Genomic DNA, 23,206 nt, shown 5'->3' on the forward strand with positions numbered 1-23,206 from the left:
GAACAAACGTAAGGCCTTTTGTAAGGAGGCTAAGTTCAGCGGGATTGAGGAGATGCTCAGACATGTTGAACACTACACACTCTACGTTGTGTACTTGTTCTGACCTCTGTTTTGCCGTGACGGATACCTTGTGCTTGTGTCCGCCCCTCCTGGTTTTGTGCCTATTTTGGGAATGGGGAGAGGTGGTGGTTTGCCTAATCCTAAAAAAGACTGAGGTCCCGCTACTGCACCTTCTGCGCTGTCTGATTGATCAGTGTCACTAGTGTTGCAAGTGCCACTAGTGGCCGTGGTTTTCTTATGTTTTGAAAAAAACCTTCTAGGTTTGTTTTTGGTCTGGTTTGGCTCATTAATCCCCAGCAGCCATCTATACACTCGTCTGTCAGAATAATCTGCTTTGACAATTTTAAGTTTCTCCCTTTTGTATTTTATCAGATTGTCCCTATATGCATCGATGGTATTCTGGATTTTATCCTGCCAATCAGTGGATGTGTCAGTGTCTAATGTGCCGCCATACTCCTTAGTAATTGTATCTATATTGCTTTTTATCTTTGCCAGCTCCTTACTTGACTGCTCAATGACCAAAATCATTAAGTCAAAGGAGCATTTGTTTAGAATCCCTATCCACTTTTTGCAGAAATTGGGGTCCCCCCTGCCAATGGTTGGTTGATTGCTGACGCGGAAACCCCTAGGGATAAGACCTTCTTTATGGTAGTGAGAGATGGTCACACCATGCAAATAGAAGTCAACCTCTTTTTTCTTTAATTTGATCAAATCATTAAATACATCCGATGGTTTATCTGGTCCAAACACCGCTTGTATATCATCAGTGTACCTGATCTGAGCAATCTCAGTATCAGAAAAACTCACTGTATCTGAGATACCCGTGAATATGCCAGCCACATCATCAGTATACTCCATAAGTCACCAAAGGAAATGTTTCAATAGTCGCACAAAATAATACAGTCAATGATTGAATCCTGTATGTCCTCAGGATCAATCCACACAAAATAGAGGGTGCACTTAGTCCATAAAGCAATACAGTGAATAGATGAGAACAAGGCACTCCGTCAGGTAGATATAGGTGGGTGCTAATCCTATATAAATCAAATAGGCTATACGATACCGTGTAAGCAGATATCAGAGGCAGCACTCCAGTAGATAGTCAAAAAAAAGGTGTTTAATGTGACATATAAACCAACGTTTCGGTCCTCCACACGGGACCTTTCTCAAGGTGATGAACAAACAGAGTGAGTCATAACACACATATATACCCTAAACCCCCAAAACAAACAGGTGCAACACATGATGTAAAGTTTGCACATGCGCATTAGCTCCCTGCTGTTCCTATTGAATTCTCTTTGGGGCCATACACATGAGTATCAGCACTCATTTTGGGGCATAGATTGGCTCTACACAGTTCAGATGTGCACTAGGGTCTCCCACAACACATTTTCGTGGCAGCTAAGCCCAAGTACATCAGCTGGCGATCGCGAACAGTTCCGCATTATTTATTTATTTATCGGCGGTTCGCGCATGCGCAATAGCGATTCTACAGATCCTATCTTTCCCTGCTACAGCATTTAGCTCACACATGCGCAGTAACCATTCACATTGCCTAGATGCGCCCTCCACTGGCCCGTTATCATGTGACAGGAGTCCAAGCACTCTGACATTTCAACTTCACACACACACATGCGCAGATAACACTGCAGACGTGGCAGGAGTGTTAAAGTGTTTTCACTGTCATCTGACAGTCTGGTGCTACTGTGCAGCTCCTACATACAGCATGTAAGCAATTATCACTTTACATCATGTGTTGCACCTGTTTGTTTTGGGGGTTTAGGGTATATATGTGTGTTATGACTCACTCTGTTTGTTCATCACCTTGAGAAAGGTCCCGTGTGGAGGACCGAAACGTTGGTTTATATGTCACATTAAACACCTTTTTTTTGACTATCTACTGGAGTGCTGCCTCTGATATCTGCTTACACGGTATCGTATAGCCTATATATATATATATATATATATATATATATATATATATATATATCAAACGACAGGGGGTTCCCAGTGCTACGTCCAAATGACAAAACATACATGGTAATAATTACAAGAAATAATGCTTCAGTACTAATAATAATGCTAATACTAATAAAATATGTTTTTTTTAGTTAGATATTTTGGCCAAATCATCATAAGCCTGCACACCAAATCGTCAAGGTAAACCATAATAAGTGCAAGCCCTATATATATATATATATATATATATATATATATACACACATATACAGTATATACACACAAACACATATAACTGCTTAGTTCCACACATATTTAAAACACCCTATGAGTGCTACTAATTGTTTTTGTTGGTTTGTTATTATATTTAGCTTTGTAGCAGCTTGTAGTGTTGTATTATCTGTATATTTACTCACATTTAAGATCATGAAATCCTATTCAGTGAGGTTTAGTAGACTAAATGAATTCATTTCAAACATTGATCCTTGTTGCAGGGTACATGCAACCACACATGCGGGTTCTCTTGATAAGGCTTCTTTATTGAGCCTTAAAAACATACAGCACACAAAACAAAATAGCTTCTCTTCAGCATACAAAAACAAAATAGCTTCTCTTCAGCAGACAAAAACAAAGTAGCTTCTCTTCGGCATAGAAAACAAGGCAGCTTCTCTTCAGCATGCAGGACATAGACAGTTCATCACACATGTACTTTGAAAAACAGACCTTATACTGTAGCAGTAATCTCTTCAGTATTTCAGTCCTGTCTCCTGACTAGCTAGCTTCCATGTGTGTACAGCCTGGGGGTTTTAAAACACGAAGGCCCCCTCAACCCCCCTTCCCTTCCTAGGTAGGAGGGAGCGCTCTCCAGCGGTGTGTGACGCACTCCACCCCCCCCCCGAGCCCGCTCCAGTAAGTTATGACGCACCCTCCCCCCCCCCGAGCCCGCTCCAGTGCAGGGCTGAAGCGTTCCACCCCCCAGCCCACTCCAGCACCAGTAGTTACCGCACTTAGGCACAGATGCGCTCCTTCCTTCCTCCTGGCTGAGGCTCGACGCTGCCATTTCTCCCGCCGCTGCTTCTTCTGCCGCCAGCCACGATCAGGTAGGCATGGGGGGGTGGTTGATGATGGGGGGACTGCGGAAAGGGACTAGGGGAGATGATGAAGGGTGCTGGGGCGATTAAGGGTGCTGGGGGAGATGAACGGTGCTGGGGAAGATGAAGGGTGCTGGGGGGACATGAAGGGTGCTGGGGGACATGAAGGGTGCTGGGGGACATGAAGGGTGCTGGGGGACATGAAGGGTGCTGGGGGAGATGATGAGGGGTGCTGGGGGAGATATCTTGTTTTGTACATTTTTGTATGTCTGCGGTCTCACCAAATAAACCCTATTTTATTCAACAATGTTGTCCTGCCTACTGAATTGATCCAAGAAGGTATAAAGGTGGTAAAAGGGCTGGTCTTCCGTGACAGGCGTTTAAAAAAAGAAATGTATAATTTTGAATAATAAATGCTATTTTACTCGTGCAGCCCAAATCTGTTTTCCTTGGAGCATATCGGCCCTTCTCACTTTACAAGTTTTAGAGGAATGGAAATAATGTTGCATAAATTACCGAATGTATTCCGTTTAATAAAGGCCAATTTTGTACAGTGGAGTAGTTTTGAATGCTCAGAAGAAGAAGATGGTATCATTTATACAATGTGAATGAAGGAGTGCATTTGCAGTTTTGCCAGAGTGGTATGAGAACAAGAGATTGGATTAACACAGAATGTGGGGAGTCTGTAGGCAAGTTGTAGTTAATATCAAGTTGTAGTTAATACAGGTCTGTTAATTATTTTTGTCCTGTGAAAAGTGAACATGGGTTTATTGTAATGGGCCCTAGGAAATTCCAATCTTATCCAATACTTATTTCTCTAAATGTGTATCTCTGATGGTATCATGAGCTCTATCTAAAAAGAACAAAGTAAAATATGTTAGGAAACATGAAGATGGACAATTTCATTGTAAACACAAGGTCCCACAAACAGTCTTATCTGTATTTAGTACCATAAAAAAACATTAAAGTATAAAAACTTTTAAAAATATTTCTACGCCTCTGTTTTTTTTAAGGAACCAGTATCTTATGTTCAACTAGCAAAACATACTACAGTATATCATTAGATTATTTTTTGTCAATGGAAAGCCCCGTGGCCTATATTTACTAAAAAGTGTTATACCATAAGACAATTTCCCGCAATGGAAGAAAGCTTATGGCCCATGCATTTGAACGGGGTCTTACAGAAAAGCACTGCTTAGTAAATATGGGCCTATTTGCTTAGGATAATTTAAATAGAAATAGCTGTGATAATAAAAAAAACAACACAACTTTAGAACTAGCATGTTAAGTGTCACAAAAACAATCCACTGCACAGTTCCGATACATTAAAGCCTTGTGTTTCTATCACTCCTCCTTTTAAATCTTTAGTCACAATACGTATAAAAGACATAACAAAAATTGCTTCACAAAAGGATACAGAGACCCAGGAGTTGAAGGACCTGTAAAAGAAAGATAACTATCATGTATTTTCAGATATTATTTTGGAGTATTACTACACTTAATAAACTTCCCAAACATCTTTAAAGAGTAATAAAAGGAACTCACCAGATTTAGGATAGGAGGCTATGAAGTGGTCGTCTGACCTGACCTGAAACACGTCGACTTTCTCCCAGTTGTCCACACATGCCTGCACCATGGGAATTCCCTGAACGATCTCCAACTCTTTACGTGGATACTCCTCAGGTAGCTCTATCTTTTCCATTTTGTCCAGCTGCTAAATACAGAACTATAAGAACATTTACAAACGTTTTAGGATTAAGAAACTCGGCTGCATAGTGAGGTTGAATACGCCCTAACGTCTCTAATCGCTTTTCTTTCATAGCTCCTTGTAATGCAGCAGAAATCATATAGTGATGTGGCCTGAGGATCCCCATGAAGTTAATAAAAGGAGACCTGTTTCTAACCACGTCGCTACCTGAGGGATTTGCAGCACTTGGCTCTGTGACGGGATTGACGGATATATTCCGTTAGGTCTTAATTGATCCTTTAAGATATAACTCAAATTGAGTTCAGAGTCAATAGTAATGCCCTGCACCACTATAAGGTTGCATGTTTAATATATCTTGATTATAGGAATAAACATGGAGAAACTTTGTCAGGTAGACTTTATGTGAAGTCTTAACATGTAGTGTGACTCTTACTCACTGCAAAATAGTTTAATTTAATTTTTAGAACCAGCGCTCTCAGATTGTAACGCAGTAGCACTGTTGCACTTCAGAATATTGTCAACACTTGTTAATTTTAAGTCTGATATCCCAAAATCTCCCTCCTCTAGGTCCTTGCTGGTGTCAAAACCCCCCTTATTTTCCTCAAAGTTACAAAGTGTTCTATACTTACCAATCTGTCCTGTTCGCCAAAGCACAAATAGGCTAAATCAATAGTTGAAATAACTTTTTATCATAACAGATTGAACCCGCCAAGATCAAGAGTCCAAAAGCAGAATACAGAAATGCTGTCTCAGGACACAAATCGGTTGTACATGACTTAGGTCAACGACTAATACTTTCTGAATCCTTTCTGAAATGGGAATTTAAAGGTACATCAGCAGGGCTGGGTGACAAAATCTATATGGTGTCTATTGCCTGGCCCCAAGACCAACTACAGCATAGTTTCCCAAAGCAGATATTAGGTACTAAAAATACACTACAGAAATGGAACACCTGTATTGGAAATCAAACATACTCAGGTGAATTGACACTGCATGAGCATATACAAAAAGCACATCATGAAATAGCTTGCACAATCTTAGTGGCGAGTCAAAATCAACAGAGAAAAGGTGAGACATATTTTTAAAAAGAAAAGGTATAAAGGAATATAACCAAGAAGTTGAATCATAGGCGCCAGGAAGGAATTTTTTTTCCCCATATGAGAAGCGTGTGTAACCGAGAACAGGGAGAACATGTGCGGTTTGATGGAATTACCAAGACCTTTGGAGTGACGATTCAAAACCGGTACGTTTTACCTAGCCTTTCGGGACAACAGGACAAACGCTCTAAAACCGGTACAGTCCCTGTCAAACTGGTATTGTCCCAGTCAAACCGGTATGTCTGGTCACCTTACTCCTTCCTCGTTTGGATAGTAAAGGACTGCCCTGTAAAGCCACACGGTAGGTGTAACCTCCACCTAGCGAGCCCCAACACTCTTAGAACTGTGACCCCAGTTTACAAGACCTGGGAATAGAGTTCCCATTAGAAGATGGAATTTGTTTGGACTTTATTGAATAAACCCTTTCTTACATAAATTGGTTTTGGTATTGCCTTCCTTCCTTGCTTCCCTACACAACTCACAAAGAAAGCTTTATGGTTGGTCTGGCAATTGACTTCACCCAGTGCTCCTCAGAGGCTACCTGTCTCCTACCCTGATCAGTGAATGATCCTCTAAGGCGATATATATATATATATATATATATATATATATATATATATATATACAGAGAGAGAGAGAGAGAGAGAGAGAGAGAGACAGAGAGAGACAGAGAGAGAGAGAGAGAGAGAGAGAGAGAGAGAGAGAGAGAGAGAGAGAGAGAGAGAGAGATATCTATCAGAATAAATGAGTTCTTCAGTATTAGGTGATAACTTTTTTATTTGGACTAACAATTTACGTAATAGGACAAGCTTTCGAGCGTTCTACTCGCTTAGGTCAGCAATACTGGTTTACAAAGGAATCTATGGCTAAAACAGAGGTTTAGAAGGCAGAAAAAACAGATTTATATAAGGGTGGGTAAGAAAGGGATGTCTGTAGACATTTGTAGACTCCCAGCATACCCTGAGCCTATCAGAGTGCAGACAGAGAGGCTTGGAACACAACAGACCTCCATGGTTGAAATGCTGATCCTTGCTTGCGGCTACACACAATGAACAGGTAGGAAAAGTGTGTGTAAGTGTGTGTGTGTGTTTAAGTATGTGTGTGTTCGTGTGTGTGTCTCATAGCATATAAAAAAAGTGCATCTAGTTTGTCCGGGGGAAGGGGAGGGCAGCTTTCCCCCCTGCAGCAGACGCCTCTAAACTGCTGTTGTGCCTTCATTGCGGGGCCTACACAGTATGTTCGGCGGCTGGATGGCATACCACCAAAGGTGATGTGCAAGGGAGTATTATGTGTGATGTGATGTGCAGGAAGGGGGGACGGGATGTGAGGGGGGCAATGTTCAGGGGGGATGGGATGTGCAGGGGTGTGTGTGTGTGTGTGTGTGTGTGATGTGCAGGGGGGGTGATGTGTGTGTGTCCATTAGCAAGAAAGCATTCGGGAAAAAATGCGGCCTAGCTTTTTAAAAACAGGAGCCACGCTGAAACCGCATTATAAGCGGATCCACGTTGTAGCCGATCACGCTATAACGGGGTTGAGCTGTATAATATCACTTGGTCAGCAAACTTATCTTTCCCCATTATCGCTTAGCAAACAACGCTTCTACTGCAGCCAGGGATTCTGGGTAATGACATGCAAAGGAGCCGTGTGTCACTCTTTAGTTCTTATCGATTTTAACATTTAACACAAACACACACACAATATATATGTATATATAAAAGTGTGTATTCCATATTTACTTTATATAAGTAAAGCACATTTTTACAAAACAGTAGTGATATCATTTTTTTATTTAGATATAATTTTGGTTACATATAAATTATACATATTGCAGATTTTACTCACACTATCTGCAAATCTAACAAAATATAAAATGGACACTTACTACACAGTAGGTGTTCAAGTGTAGAAGATTGAATACATGAATAACCGGTTTGCAATGTGACTACATGTATATCAATCACAAGTGCAATTATTTATTTCATATAATTTGAGTTCAGATTTCGGTCCGGAAACAAAGTGTGGTCCCTGACATTTTCTTCCTGTAATCTTCATCAAACTTATTGTTCTGCTCCACTGTAAAATAATTTTTCCAGTCTCCTGAAACCCCTGCAATAAAAAGCCACACACTGTATATGAGAGTTGTGAAATATGTTTCTCAGTTAATATACATTTGTAATTTTATACCCAGTATTTTGAGCTGACTGAAAACAACTCATTCTTGTACTGTACTTACTTCATGGTTATACAACAGATATAAAAAAAAATCAAGATACATTTAGAACCCATTGGTGGTTCTGACATGAACAAATGTCAATCTAGTACAAAAAAAACAGCTAATATAAAGTCCGGACAAAATATATGCATACATTTTCAGCATATTTTCTCTGTACCTACAGTACCCACATCATTGCACAATGAATTCTAGACAGTATCACTACACCTACTGTACAGTACATACATTTCCTTTCAAATTCCACATTTGGTTTCTAAGCACTACAGTATGTTATCATCAGACCTGGATTTCTTATAGAACAGCATAGCTAAGGCAGTAGATTAACTACAAAGAACCAGTGCAGGTAAAGGCCTTGAGCCATTGAATGTACCCACCTTTTCTCATAAATGGTGAGATTGACTGGTCTAACAAAATAGATGGTATTAAACTGTAGTTGGTCATTGGGTTATCTTTCATTACATCAAATGAAGCATGGCGGACAATCTTTTCCAAAACGTCGTTGTCCAGGTGCTTTTCCAGAAAGCCCACCACTTTTAGGATTTCACGTCTCAAGTCCTGTAGAATTACAATGATATAGCCATAAGTTCCCAAATCATATATATAAACTCCATCACACACACACGTTTAGTAACTCATACATACAGAATGACCAACTTAAATATGGTGTATTTAGAAACTACTAATATGATTGTATACATTTTTTACACAACACATGCTTATTCACGTCTTACACAAACATAGCAATAAGTTCCACCTTCTTCAATGCTCGAGTGTTGCTGGACGCTGTGCCGTCTTTACCTGTGATCAGGCTTTTTTACCAATACGCAACTTTAACCGATGTTTGCGAGTGTGATACATTTGGCTTTTATCTTCCCCTTTTTATATCAAAACTGTACTGTACTATGTAGCCTGTGCTTCTTTGTTTTGTTCTTTAAATTTCTATTCTGGATGTGGTTTCTCCGGTAGAAGCTGCAACGCTGCCTTCTGTGGAAGTTTTGTTTCTCATGTCGGTTTATATCGTTTTTAGACACTTTATTTGACCATATATACTCCGGACTAAGACTTTGTTCCTTATACAGTACTAACCCCCAAGTTGATATTTTGGATATTACATATACTTTCATTATTTATATTTATACGAACTTGTGACCAATAGGTGGTTGTTTGTAATATTTAGCTTTAGTTTACACATCATGAATTGAGCGCTGATTTTTTCCCCTTTTGTTACTGTGTGTGTGTGTTTAGCAACTCATACATACAGTATGACCATCTTAAATATGTTGCATTTAGAAACTGCTACAGCCGCGGCCCCTTTTATGGCCGCTTTTATTCTAACACTTCACCAATATTTTCCGGTGACTTTTTCCGAATGCCACGCACTTCGTCGCGTTCATGCGGCATTAGTGCCGTATTCATGTCGCAATCATGCCGGCGTCCACCGCACTTGATCTGTTTAATGAGAATGTTTCGGATTTAATTGGTTGCAATTCTTCGCATATCCGGCAGGTGGCAGATATTCATGAATTGTAATGCGCATGCGCTTCAGTAATGTGTCGACTTGCAGGTGTATAAAAAATGCCATAGTGGTCCTTTGTGAATTGACCTTGGTACTGAAGAAGTTGTACAACATTGTATCTATTTAGGCATTTCATATTAAAAACTAAATGCAAAGTGTCTGGTGTTCTATTCCATTGTCCAGAGAGGTCCAGAAATGAGTACTGTACATCACTGCAGTCCGTGTTCAGAAAGCCCAACATAACGTACGCTTATTTAATATGGTCAGCAATTAGTTCAGCAGATAAATTTGACCAACTGTGGCCATCTTATCAATATTTTATCGAAAATTATGACTTTTACAGATTTTCACTAGATGCTCTGGGGTGGAAGCGCGCGATAAGGAAAAAGTTATGTATCGATCCGCGGTTTTTTCGAATTGCTCCTGCAACCGGAGTTACAAGCGGAGGGTATTGGTGTGTTGCCCCTGAATTTTCCAGTACCTTTGTAAAAACAACTAGGAATAATCAGTCCCAGGCAAGCAATACGCCAGCGCCAGCACCGGCTTCCAATAACGGTCTGACCGTCTGTGAAAACCTGCTGACCGGCAACCCTTGCTATCAGCCCCCGCCTGGATACCTGCAGCCTGAGCAGGATTTCACGTGCAGATACCAGCAAGCTTGCATGTACCAAAGCGATTTCCAGCTTCATCAGCTGGCAACTACAGGTCTAGCAGGCCCGCTGTCACCTGTCAACTACGTGTATAATCAAGACTACGGGACTGGCAGTGGCTCGGCACCAACCGATTGGCAAAGTCTATGGTGAGTACGGCTGCCGTATTTTATTCTTTTTTGAAATATCAAAATCAATGCACATTACAGCAATTCTCTTGTAATCAATCTCTTTGCTTATGGTTATTTACTGTAGTTCTTTTAGTCACAATTCACCAAACTTTAGTCCAACAATATCATTGGCTGAGCAGCTTCTACAGTAGATTGGTGGACATCTAGGCGCATGTGCATTGGAACCTTGTTGAAACGCATACTGTATGCGTCTCATCACATCTAGGCGCATGCGTGTATTTGAACAAGAGACGCCCCCCGAGAAAATAATTGTTGGGACTGCGGGGACTGACTGTGGGAACTTCTTTAGGGGACTGACTACTGAACTAACCATTACAGTAATTACAGTATTTATTTTTCTTCCTCAGAAAAAGAAACTTTGTCATCAGGCTGAGAACGGCAAATGGAAGGATTTCGATGGATAATAAATATTTTTGTAACGATGCTTGCACACTGCTGAATCTGAATCAGTGCCATTTTTATTGATTAGGATAGAATAACGGAGCTTTATTACATATTTTTTTACATACTGTACTGTATAATAAACCCCAAAAATAAAAAGTATGCATTTATTCTGTACATGTATTACAGTACAGTATGTGTGTTCTACTGTAATAATAATACAAATACGGATAATGCGTTTTAATACTGTTTTGATGTACTGTAATGCGCAGTAAGTAAAAAACATTAATGGTGTACTGTAATTAAAAACATACAGGTATACAGTATTTAAAAAAAACAGCAATTTCTTTTATTGATGGGTGCAGTAAGTACAAATACATTAATGGTGTCCAATACAGTAAAAACATTGACAGTATGAATACAATCTACAAAAATCAACATTATTTTTATTGATGGAGTACTGTAAGTAAAAAAAACATTAATGGTGTACTGTAATTAAAAACATACAGGTATATTTAAAAAAAAACATATTAGAACAATTTTAAACAATGAACAAGTCAAAAATGAATCAACATTTTAACAGACGAGCAATCATGAAGCAAATTCGATCCCCAGCAGATTGTCCGTCCAGGGCCGATGCCTTGTATGCCGCAAAATGACATTGATGGAGTCTCGCACGATTTTCATTAAAGGAACGGTAATTTAAAAATAGCGCCGCAACTCGTCCACAATAGTCTGTCTCAAATTTTCAGGAAGAGCCTTTTTCTCGTGATTCCCTTCGTAGTTCACATTGTGGGCCCACCCTAAGTACAACGAGTATGGCACGTGGTGCTTGAAAATTAACAAGGCATGCTTCTGGGGTATACGAGCACTTGCAAACCTATACTTCTCCCTGAGTGGCTGGGGCAGCTTGCGCAGGATGATGTCGGGCACCGTCTCAATGCAAGCGTATGTGGGTTGGATTCTGGGAGCGGGTGTTCTTCTGGGAGTGGGTGTGCTTGTGGCGGCGGGTGAGGGTAGGTTGTCTGGGAGGATGCTTTCCTCCTGTCTTGATCTCCTTGTCAGTGTTGCCTCCTGGTGTGTCTTGACTGGGTTTGTCATGACATCCTCGTCAACGGCATACATGAACACATTCTTCTGATGGAGGGGGTGCGCTTTGCGATGGAAGGTTGAAGTCCCATTCATCCCATCCATGCCACCCTCCTGCTCCGGCGTCCGAGATATAGGGGCATGAAATCCGAGCAAATTATGTATCCCCGCTATGTCAGTCTCTATCCTCTCCATCCGTTGATCCATCTTCTCCATCCGTTGATCCATCTTCTCCATCCATTGATCCATCTTCTCCATCCATTGATCCATATTGAGCATGGTCTCTAAAAGATCTATCTTTCCCAGCATAGAGTTCCCAGGGATATCTACACAACCCATTCAGCATGCGGTTTACTGAGCTGGATCTTGTGCATGGGGTGCTGTAGACATTTGGTTGGATGGGTGCATAAGAGGATGAGCTGGGGGTTCCCTGGAGATAAGCGGCAGCGTCGTCGAGGAGTGATGGAGGAGGTGCCCTGTGGATTTCTGGGAGAGAAGCGACAGAGTCGTCGAGGAGTGAAGGAGAAGGTGTCCTCTGGGTTTCCGGGAGAGAAGCGGCAGCGAGGAGTGATGGAGAAGGTGTCCTCTGGGTTTCCGGGAGAGAAGCGGCAGCGGCGACGAGGAGTGATGGAGAAGATGTCCTCTGGGTTTCGGGGAGAGAAGTGGCAGCGGCGGCGAGGGCTGATGCAGAAGGTGACCATTTGTTTTGCTTTGAGTGTACATCACCGAATTTCTTCTTGACATAATAAGGCTTCTTTAAAGCCTTACCTGTAGCCTTTGGAGTCGTCATAAGGTTTTCTTTATTAGCCTTAGCCTTTCGCTTTGGCCTTGGCTTGGAAACGGCTGCCGCCTTTGCTTTTTCTGCATGACAGGCACGGCAGAGGCGAGTGGGTTCCTGCGTCCGTAGAATCGGGGTTGATACATTGAAGCAGATGGCACAATGCAGTATCTGGACAAGGGCAAGTTCAGATACAGATCATAGAGTGGGAGGCTATGCAATGTGTGTCACCTTTTATGCATGGCGGCGAGGTGCAGGTGTTAAAGTGGGCGGTTTCTAATGTGACTCGTTAAAGTATAAATACACCATCCATTTTGTGGATTCACTGCACATTGAATACACAGACTAAACATCGAATATACATTCTTGTGCTTGTATTTCTTTCTACAAGCATCGATGCCTGTTAAAAAGATTTCTAAGGATCTCAGCTTGAGAATAAAGGAGATGTACACCAGCAGCAACCGTGAGCTATCATGCCCACGGTAAGACCAAAAAAGTACTGTAAAGAGGACACCAACGGTAACTACCGCGTAAGTACTGTACTGTATCTATCTATTTTTATTGTTATCGCTGTATATTTATATAACTCTATTCTAAACAGTATCTTTCTATGTTTATTGTTATCGCTGTATATTTTTACAGTATAACTATTCTATTAAAGTAATATCTACTGTATATTTGGCCATACTGTAGGACTGAGCATAAATGTACCTGTACTTGTGGCCTACTGTAACGTACTTGTGTTTTTCCTTTAAACTGTAGGGAGACCACTGTTCTGGTTGACAGAATAAGTGAAGAGAATGATGAGAAGAGTGCCTTAAGGGTCAAAGACACTGCAGAAAAATCACAATCTACCCGTATCAGACACCAGCATTAAGAAGATAACACGCAGAATTGGATGGAAATATGGACGTTTGAGGTTAGTACTGGACAGTACAGGAGGTGAAAAGTGTGGTTTAATAAACTGTACTGTACCTATAAAATTATTCCTTGTCATTACAGAGGGTACCCTATGATAAGGGACGTCAACAAGATCAAGAGAGTGGTCCAGGCACAGGCATGGATCGACAGTGGAGAAACTTTTCAGGATTGCATCTTCATTGACGAGTCTACTGTATCGCTGGAGAGATTTGCCACCTTTGCATTCCACAAAAAAGGTCGCATATCTATGAAGCCGCGTCCAAAACACCCAGTGAAGATGCATGTGTGGGGTGCCATCTCTAGGCGTGGACCAGGATGCATCGTCATCTTTGATGGTACAGTATAATAATGCACAAAGTCACATGCCTTAGTTGTAGCCTTAAACACTGTACTGTACTACTGTAGTGTGCATTATTTTGAGCACTTATCTTTGCTTGTTACAGGAATCATGAATAAAGCGTTTTTCCAAGAGCAAATAGTGCCTGAGATTGTGGAATACATCACACGTGAATTCCCAGATGGTCACCGTTTCTATCAGGACAACCATCCGAAGCACACCGCGTCAACTGCGCATATTCTTGCCTGCGGTATCAACTGGGTGAAGACGCCTGCGGAGTAAGTACGGTAACCGTGTCTCTTTTTTTCACACTGTTTATTGTGTATCTCTTTAACTAATTCTCCTTTTTTTCCCCTCCAATGACAGATCGCCAGACTTCAATCCTATCGAAATGGTCTGGCATCAGCTGAAAGACCATATCCGAAAAGTGGTGAAGCCCTCAAAAAAGGATGAGTTGGCGAATGGCATAATGAGTTTTTGGAACGATGTGCTCACTGTGGAACGCTGTAATAAATATATCAACCATATTGCGACTGTGTTACCCATTGTGATAGAGCGTAATGGGCAAGCATCAGGAAGGTAGTATAGTACTATAGTATGGTAAGTACAGGCACACCAAGTACAGCATGATACAGGTAAGTATGGCACAGATTGTTTTACAGTATACAGCATGCACTTTACTGCACTAATTTTGAATTTTTAGAGAGAGCTGGCTGCACTACCAATCTTGTTACAAAGTATTTTACTGTACAGTAGTTCCAGTATACAGTGGCGGCCGAGCCTTCAGCGGCCGCCACCGCAATGTGCGGGCAGATGCGGCTGGGTTTTTTTTTCCCGCCGCGTGCCGCGCGTCACTGATGCGCAGTCACGCGTGCCAGGGTGCGTGCGCGCGTGGCGCGCGTGCCCAGGGTTCCCCGAAGGTGGTGGCGGGGTAAGGGGGGATGTGGGAAGCAGAGGGGGACCCGGAGAAGCAGGGCAGAGCAGAGGCAGAGGTCGCGAGGGGAGGGGAACGAGGGGAAGGATGCGGGGAAGATGCGGCTGACGCGCGGCCATGTTCGGCGCCAGCCCAAAAACAGCCGCGGGACAAGACGGGAAAGTGTGAGACTGAAGCTGGCCGCAGCAGTACAGTAGTTTGTCAGTAGTAACTGCATACAGTAGTCCAATATGGAGTAGTTTTATAGTACACAATGCAATTATATGCACTTAACTGCACTAATTTTTTATTTCCTTTTCAGAGACGGCAGGCTGCACTACAAAAGGACGGGTGGGGGGGGTATCATGTGTAAATTGTGTGAACTGTGTGTATAGTGTGTATAGTGTGTATAGTGTGTATAGTGTGTATAGTGTGTATAGTGTGTATAGTGTATCTACAGTCATGATTTACACAACCCCCCCCCCTCTTTCAATGAACTACAGAATGCAATGTGGCCATGACGAACAAGATAAAGACTAAAAATTTGTATTACTGTTTTTATTATTATAAATGTGCATTATTCATGATTATTTGTATTTTTCATTCTTCCATTATTATGTACCGGCCCTAAAATTTCAACTGGCAGAAGAACTACAGTACACTACTGTACATTACTGTACGTGTACAAAGAAGATAAACACTGAAAATTATTATTTGTATTTTTTATTCCTGATAAAATAAAATAAATATTTCAATATATTCACATTTTGTTTCCTTGAACTTTAAATTTACTGTGAATGTGTGTGTGGGGGGGGGGGGGATTCTTCAAGAAGGCTTACATTTTTATCCATTGGTTACATTTTTATTCATTGGTTACATAATCAGATTAACATATTCAATTCGAGAAGGGTTTATCACAAGTGCGCATGCGTTACCGTAAACAAAGCCTCAAAGGGTTGGGGGGGGGGGGGGTCATCATAATGGATTATCATAAGGGATTAGCCAAGCATTTGAAAATGATTGTGAAGTTATACACGCATGTGCATTAATCATCAACTAGGTCCCTACCCAAAGAGGATTACACGCAGGCGCAGAGATGTGACGCTCGGCTAGGGAAGATTAAAATCACAAAGCCAAGCTTTTGAAAATTAATGGTTTTCGAGAGGTGTCGATAAGAAGTTGAAATACTTGAGCCTTGTGTTGTCTGCGGGGGGAGGGGGGTAAAGCTGCATGAAGGATTAGCAGTGCTGAACTGTAGTTCAGAGACATATTTTCAACAGGTCATTATAATGTTTTGATCCCCAGACCCCCAAATCAATAAAAATTACATAAAGCATGTGAGTGACCAGTCTAACATTAAAAATCTACAGTACCGATAGAATATCAGAATAACAAGAATTTTTATGCAGGCACAGGAATTGTAGTTCCCAGGGAACTGCCTAAGCATTGGGGCCGCGTGCGCACTTGCCCTGCGCATGCGCGAACTCCTAATGGCCGCCACCAACTCCCTCTACTCTGTCCTGCCCTCGCACGATCTCTCCCTAGCTTTCCCTGCGCTTGCCGCCTACTGCGCATGCGCGAACTAACGCGCAATGGCGGCGCCCTCTCCTTCACAAGCCGGGCCGGTGGCAACGCGATCGCGGCCCTAGCGACGGCCCGATCGCGTCCCCGGCAACCGGCCTGCGCCTCAATACCTCGCGCTGCTCCCTGCACTGGCCCCCACCCTCGCGAAGTGCCGGCGGGTCCGTCGCAGCCTCCGGCGGCACCCGCTACCACACGGCACTCGCGGAGGGGGGCCAGAAAGAGTAAATTTTACTCGGGGCTACATTCTCCCCCACGCAGAATCCCAACGACCTCGCTTGGGTAACAACCATACAGAGGGTTATACAGTGGAAAATACATGGCATAAATCATTTCACATGTAGCATGCATTTTGTCATCAATACTCATATGGATACCCGAGGCCAGCTGAGTCCCCTAACAGATTGGGTGAGGGTATCCCACCTTGACTCCTGTGAGTCGTTTGGAGTGCAAGACCAGTCCCTTGCACCAACCCACCTTCTCCCTCTCGCAAAAAAAATAGTAAGGGGTCCGGGGTATTGACCCTTGCCGGACCCTCCGGTTTCGTCTCACGGGAGACAGGGAGGTTCAGTCTCTTGCCTCGGTCCACCACATGGCGGACATAACGCTCCATCGCGCACCTGGGAGAGGCCACAACTACCAGAGCGGTCTCAACACAGTCTTTGTCCGCTCCAACCATCCCTTTAACGGTGACTTCTTCTGCGGACGGCACAACTTCTTCGGGTAGTCCCGAGTCTCGGGAAGGCCAAGCTTGGAGACTCCTCGTGCAGGAGTATGTGTCGCTCCGGTCCGCTACACCGGATCCCTGGATGAGGTCGGATTCGTTCCATGATCTGCAGAGATCTTCTGGGGAAGACACCTCCACCAGGACGCGATGACGGGGTGAGCCCATCGCCCGGGTGACCCTACCTTTGGAGTCACCAGGCTCCACGATCACCGGGGAGCTCACACCCGACACCCCTGGGGCAGTCAACTTACCCCTATCGTTGTCGGCAGGTACTGATCCCAAGCCTGGGACCGCTGGTACCTCGGTGGTAGGCCGGACTGGCCATTGCAGGGCACACGGGCCCACATCATGGTCTGCATCAGTTGAGGTGGTTGGCTCAGTGACCTCACTGGAGTGGTCCGCCGGCAGGCGCATCACCACGCTCGGTTGGTCGCTAGAATCACCACACATGGGCGGGGGTACAAACACCTTACCCTGGGCCTCCGGAATCTGTGGTTCTGGCATCGGTGGTTCCTGCTCGGGAACCGGGTCTGGAACCGACATCTGGGGTCCCGACATCTGGAGCTCCGCCTTCAGCGGCTCCGGCTCAGCGTCTAGAAAGTCCATTTGGGCACACGGCCCCTCCACCACCTCCATCGCCGAAGTGGAAGAATTAGTAGCGGCTTCACCCACCTTGGTAGCACCATCAGGCGCATCTTTCTCCGCAGGTTCCGCCATCAGAGGTTCCTGCTCTTCCTTCTCAGGGGAAGAACAATCCATTTCTGCTACAGTGTCCTCCCCCACTGGCAGCTCGGTAGGCTGCGGCAGTTTGGGTTGCAGGAACTGCGCCGCACAGTCAGGACACTCAGGCCCTCTGGTCAGTTCACCAACGGGACACTCACATTCATTCAGACGGCCGTGCAGGCATTCTTCCCCGTCTACCACTGTCATCGTGAGGGCGACGGTTAACTCAGGGGACCCGTCCGTCCAACCACCCGTCACCTTCCAGTCTCTTAACGCACACGGGCACACCACCATTGGCAAGACTAAATGGGGGGCCCGTACGATTCTATACAGCCAAGGGTGCTTTTCTCGGCATCCCTTGCTTTCCTTAGGGGGAACAGAAATTGCTGATTTCTGCTCAAGACACTCCCTCCCCCTGGTGGACTCTAGAGGAGGAGCAGCACAGTCTTTTGGGGAATGTTGCGAGCTCGGTACTGAGTCACTCACAGTGTGGGGGCGGGGCTCTGGTTTTCCCGCCAGTCCTGGGCAGAGGTTTGCAACATTCTTCTGTGCAGGCTGGCAGTCAGCCGCACACGTGCCACGGTGATTTGACGGGAGTCGCCATTTTAGGTGGGGCTCACTGTCAATGTCTATAGGGCTCTCGGTGCAGGCAGATACTGCCAAGTCAGGGTAGATAAAGGGGCACCCACCGGTGGGACCCCCGGGCAGATTTAAGAATTTAGGGCCATCTTCCTCGCTTAGGGTCTGGCCTACATATATCAGGACAGCACTCCATTGGTAGGTGTCATCATACCTTTGCCCTCTGACCCACGTACCCGCCAGTCCAGGGAGCTTCCGAACCTGCGCCTGGACATCTAACAAGGGCACGCCAGCCGGGACTGCCCCCACGGCAACCACGCGGCTAGGAGTCACGTTCACTTTCAAGGCCCATGCGTAGACCTCCTGCTTTGAGAGCACTCACATGGTGGAACAAAAATAGGACACAATTTAGAACAAAAACATACAGGGCACCCCAGGTCTGATATCTCAGCAGCGCCTCCAAATGTAGCCCTTTTTGTGAACCGGCCTGACCCACCCAATCTCACATTGGCCCCTGTGGTCTAACCGGTCCCTTTCCTTGCGGCACACCTCTTCTAAGGGACTACTGGTAACTGCATAACACCTGTGGCTCCAGGAGATCTGAGCCTCCGCTAGCTGGGAGCCTGGGGAAACCCTTACCATTTACCGGGTGCAGCGCCTCCACTTACCCAGGATCCCCGTTATGAAAGATAGCCCTGGGTAAGAAATACAACAACAACACATATATGATACTAACACTTTACTTGAGAACATACAGTATAACACATTACATAACATCATGCTCTATCCGCATCACCTTAACCGTATCACCTCGGGCCCAATGTCTGGTGTTCCCACACAGTGTCCTGTAATCCCCCACACCCAATGTCCCGTACTCCTACGGAGGTCGTGGGTGACTGCGCAGTCACTAAATTATCTGTTAGGCCTGTTGGTGCACATGTGTAGAAATACCTTCCGAGCACTCCGATGCTCGGGCCTGCAACACTCTTCTAAAAGGGTCAGACGTGCGATGCATCCGTCTGATCCTATCCAGGTACTTCTCCAGGAACCCCAACGAGGGTCCCACCGCTTCACGGGAACACAACCGTCTCTTGGTAACACCACCGTCTCACGGGAACAGCAACCGCCGCTATCCCTATCTATCCCTAACTAACCCTAACGTGACAGGAACCCTAACCTAGGGCCTGTCCCTGATGAACCGCAACCTGGGGTGGCTTGGGGAAATCTCCTAGGGCCTGCGGAGTAATACCCTGCCCCACTCCCCTAGCTACCCACGTCCCTAATCCTCCCTACAACTAGCTACTCGCTACTCCTAACAGCCTGCAGCAGACACACAGCTCTCACCGTCAGCCTGCAGACATTCACACACACTGCGTCCAGCACATGCAGCGACAACGCACAGCTGGCAATCATATACAGCCACCTGGAACCCCGCAGCAAATCCACTGCACACACTCTGTGCCTATTTGCCAGTGCGCACAGCACTACCCGCTGTGGCACTGCCAAACCTGCACCTTTCACTCCTAAGGGTGACCTCCTTATCTAGGGCCGTCCCTCTTCAGTTACCCCCTGCCCTTACCGGGAATTGGGGCCTGCCTGGGGACCTAAGGAGAACCCTTACCTGGTGCAGGAGCCACGCGCTCCCTACACCCTTCCTACTCCTTCCTTCTGCTTCTTCCTGACTGACTCATGCAAAGCCCGGGAAATGTATCTCTTTTCCCGGGCTGAGCTTCCTCCAGCCCTATTGGCCACTATCAGGCACCTGGTGCCTGTCTCCCTATGTCTCCTGGGAATTGTAGTTCCCGGGGGGCTGCCTAAGCATTGGGGCCGCGTGCGCACTTGCCCTGCGCATGCGCGAACTCCTAATGGCCGCCACCAACTCCCCCTACTCTGTCCTGCCCTCACGCGATCTCTCCCTAGCCTTCCCTGCGCTTGCCGCCTACTGCGCATGCGCGAACTAACGCGCAATGGCGGCGCCCTCTCCTTCACAAGCCGGGCCGGTGCCAACGCGATCGCGGCCCTAGCGACGGCCCGATCGCGTCCCCGGCAACCGGCCTGCGCCTCAATACCTCGCGCTGCTCCCTGCACTGGCCCCCACCCTCGCGAAGTGCCGGCGGGTCCGTCGCAGCCTCCGGCGGCACCCGCTACCACACGGCACTCGCGGAGGGGGGCCAGAAAGTGTAAATTTTTCTCAGGGCTACATTCTCCCCCACGCAGAATCCCAACGATCTCGCTTGGGTAGCAACCATACAGAGGGTTATACAGTGGAAAATACATGGCATAAATCATTTCACATGTAGCATGCATTTTGTCATCAATACTCATATGGATACCCGAGGCCAGCTGAGTCTCAGAGTGGAGTGCCCCTAACAGATTGGGTGAGGGTATCCCACCTTGACTCCTGTGAGTCGTTTGGAGCTCAAGACCAGTCCCTTGCACCAACCCACCTTCTCCCTCTCGCAGAAAAAATAGTAAGGGGTCCGGGGTATTGACCCTTGCCGGACCCTCCGGTTTCGTCTCACGGGAGACAGGGAGGTTCAGTCTCTTGCCTCGGTTCACCACATGGCGGACATAACGCTCCATCGCGCACCTGGGAGAGGCCAAAACTACCAGAGCGGTCTCAACACAGTCTTTGTCCGCTCCAACCATCCCTTTAACGGTGACTTCTTCTGCGGACGGCACAACTTCTTCGGGTAGTCCCGAGTCTCGGGAAGGCCAAGCTTGGAGACTCCTCGTGCAGGAGTATGTGTCGCTCCGGTCCGCTACACCGGATCCCTGGATGAGGTCGGATTCGTTCCATGATCTGCAGAGATCTTCTGGGGAAGACACCTCCACCAGGACGCGATGACGGGGTGAGCCCATCGCCCGGGTGACCCTACCTTTGGAGTCACCAGGCTCCACGATCACCGGGGAGCTCACACCCGACACCCCTGGGGCAGTCAACTTACCCCTATCGTTGTTGGCAGGTACTGATCCCAAGCCTGGGACCACTGGTACCTCGGTGGTAGGCCGGACTGGCCGTTGCAGGGCACACGGGCCCACATCATGGTCTGCATCAGTTGAGGTGGTTGGCTCAGTGACCTCACTGGAGTGGTCCGCCGGCAGGCGCATCACCACGCTCGGTTGGTCGCTAGAATCACCACACATGGGCGGGGGTACAAACACCTTACCCTGGGCCTCCGGAATCTGTGGTTCTGGCATCGGTGGTTCCTGCTCGGGAACCGGGTCTGGAACCGACATCTGGGGTCCCGACATCTGGAGCTCCGCCTTCAGCGGCTCCGGCTCAGCGTCTAGAAAGTCCATTTGGGCACACGGCCCCTCCACCACCTCCATTGCCGAAGTGGAAGAATTAGTAGCGGCTTCACCCACCTTGGTAGCACCATCAGGCGCATCTTTCTCCGCAGGTTCCGCCATCAGAGGTTCCTGCTCTTCCTTCTCATGGGAAGAACAATCCATTTCTGCTACAGTGTCCTCCCCCACTGGCAGCTCGGTAGGCTGCGGCAGTTTGGGTTGCAGGAACTGCGCCGCACAGTCAGGACACTCGGGCCCTCTGGTCAGTTCACCAACGGGACACTCACATTCATTCAGACGGCCGTGCAGGCATTCTTCCCCGTCTACCACTGTCATCGTGAGGGCGACGGTTAACTCAGGGAACCCGTCCGTCCAACCACCCGTCACCTTCCAGTCTCTTAACGCACACGGGCACACCACCATTGGCAAGACTAAATGGGGGGCCCGTACGATTCTATACAGCCAAGGGTGCTTTTCTCGGCATCCCTTGCTTTCCTTAGGGGGAACAGAAATTGCTGATTTCTGCTCAAGACACTCCCTCCCCCTGGTGGACTCTAGAGGAGGAGCAGCACAGTCTTTTGGGGAATGTTGCGAGCTCGGTACTGAGTCACTCACAGTGTGGGGGCGGGGCTCTGGTTTTCCCGCCAGTCCTGGGCAGAGGTTTGCAACATTCTTCTGTGCAGGCTGGCAGTCAGCCGCACACGTGCCACGGTGATTTGACGGGAGTCGCCATTTTAGGTGGGGCTCACTGTCAATGTCTATAGGGCTCTCGGTGCAGGCAGATACTGCTAAGTCAGGGTAGATAAAGGGGCACCCATCGGTGGGACCCCCGGGCAGATTTAAGAATTTAGGGCCATCTTCCTCGCTTAGGGTCTGGCCTACATATATCAGGACAGCACTCCATTGGTAGGTGTCATCATACCTTCGCCCTCTGACCCACGTACCCGCCAGTCCAGGGAGCTTCCGAACCTGCGCCTGGACATCTAACAAGGGCACGCCAGCCGGGACTGCCCCCACGGCAACCACGCGGCTAGGAGTCACGTTCACTTTCAAGGCCCATGCGTAGACCTCCTGCTTTGAGAGCACCCACATGGTGGAACAAAAATAGGACACAATTTAGAACAAAAACATACAGGGCACCCCAGGTCTGATATCTCAGCAGCGCCTCCAAATGTAGCCCTTTTTGTGAACCGGCCTGACCCACCCAATCTCACATTGGCCCCTGTGGTCTAACCGGTCCCTTTCCTTGCGGCACACCTCTTCTAAGGGTAACTGCATAACACCTGTGGCTCCAGGAGATCTGAGCCTCCGCTAGCTGGGAGCCTGGGGAAACCCTTACCATTTACCGGGTGCAGCGCCTCCACTTACCCAGGATCCCCGT

The 23,206-nt window shown here is 46.3% G+C and overlaps 1 protein-coding gene across 1 annotated transcript in view; it reads right to left on the reverse strand.

The window, feature by feature from the left end:
* Window positions 1–7,683: 7,683 nt before the first annotated feature.
* The window catches only part of LOC142469045 (sulfotransferase 1B1-like), a 31,452-nt gene continuing 15,929 nt past the window's right edge, over window positions 7,684–23,206 (reverse strand). The window contains exons 7-8 of the mRNA XM_075575894.1: window positions 8,523–8,703; window positions 7,684–8,021 (exon numbers count right to left, since the gene is read on the reverse strand). Of these exons, the coding sequence (XP_075432009.1) occupies window positions 7,909–8,021; window positions 8,523–8,703 (294 nt within the window). The 3' untranslated portion in view covers window positions 7,684–7,908. The remainder of the gene's footprint in view (window positions 8,022–8,522; window positions 8,704–23,206) is intronic.

The sequence above is a fragment of the Ascaphus truei genome, chromosome 18 (assembly GCF_040206685.1).
Source record: "Ascaphus truei isolate aAscTru1 chromosome 18, aAscTru1.hap1, whole genome shotgun sequence".
Taxonomy (NCBI): domain Eukaryota; kingdom Metazoa; phylum Chordata; class Amphibia; order Anura; family Ascaphidae; genus Ascaphus; species Ascaphus truei.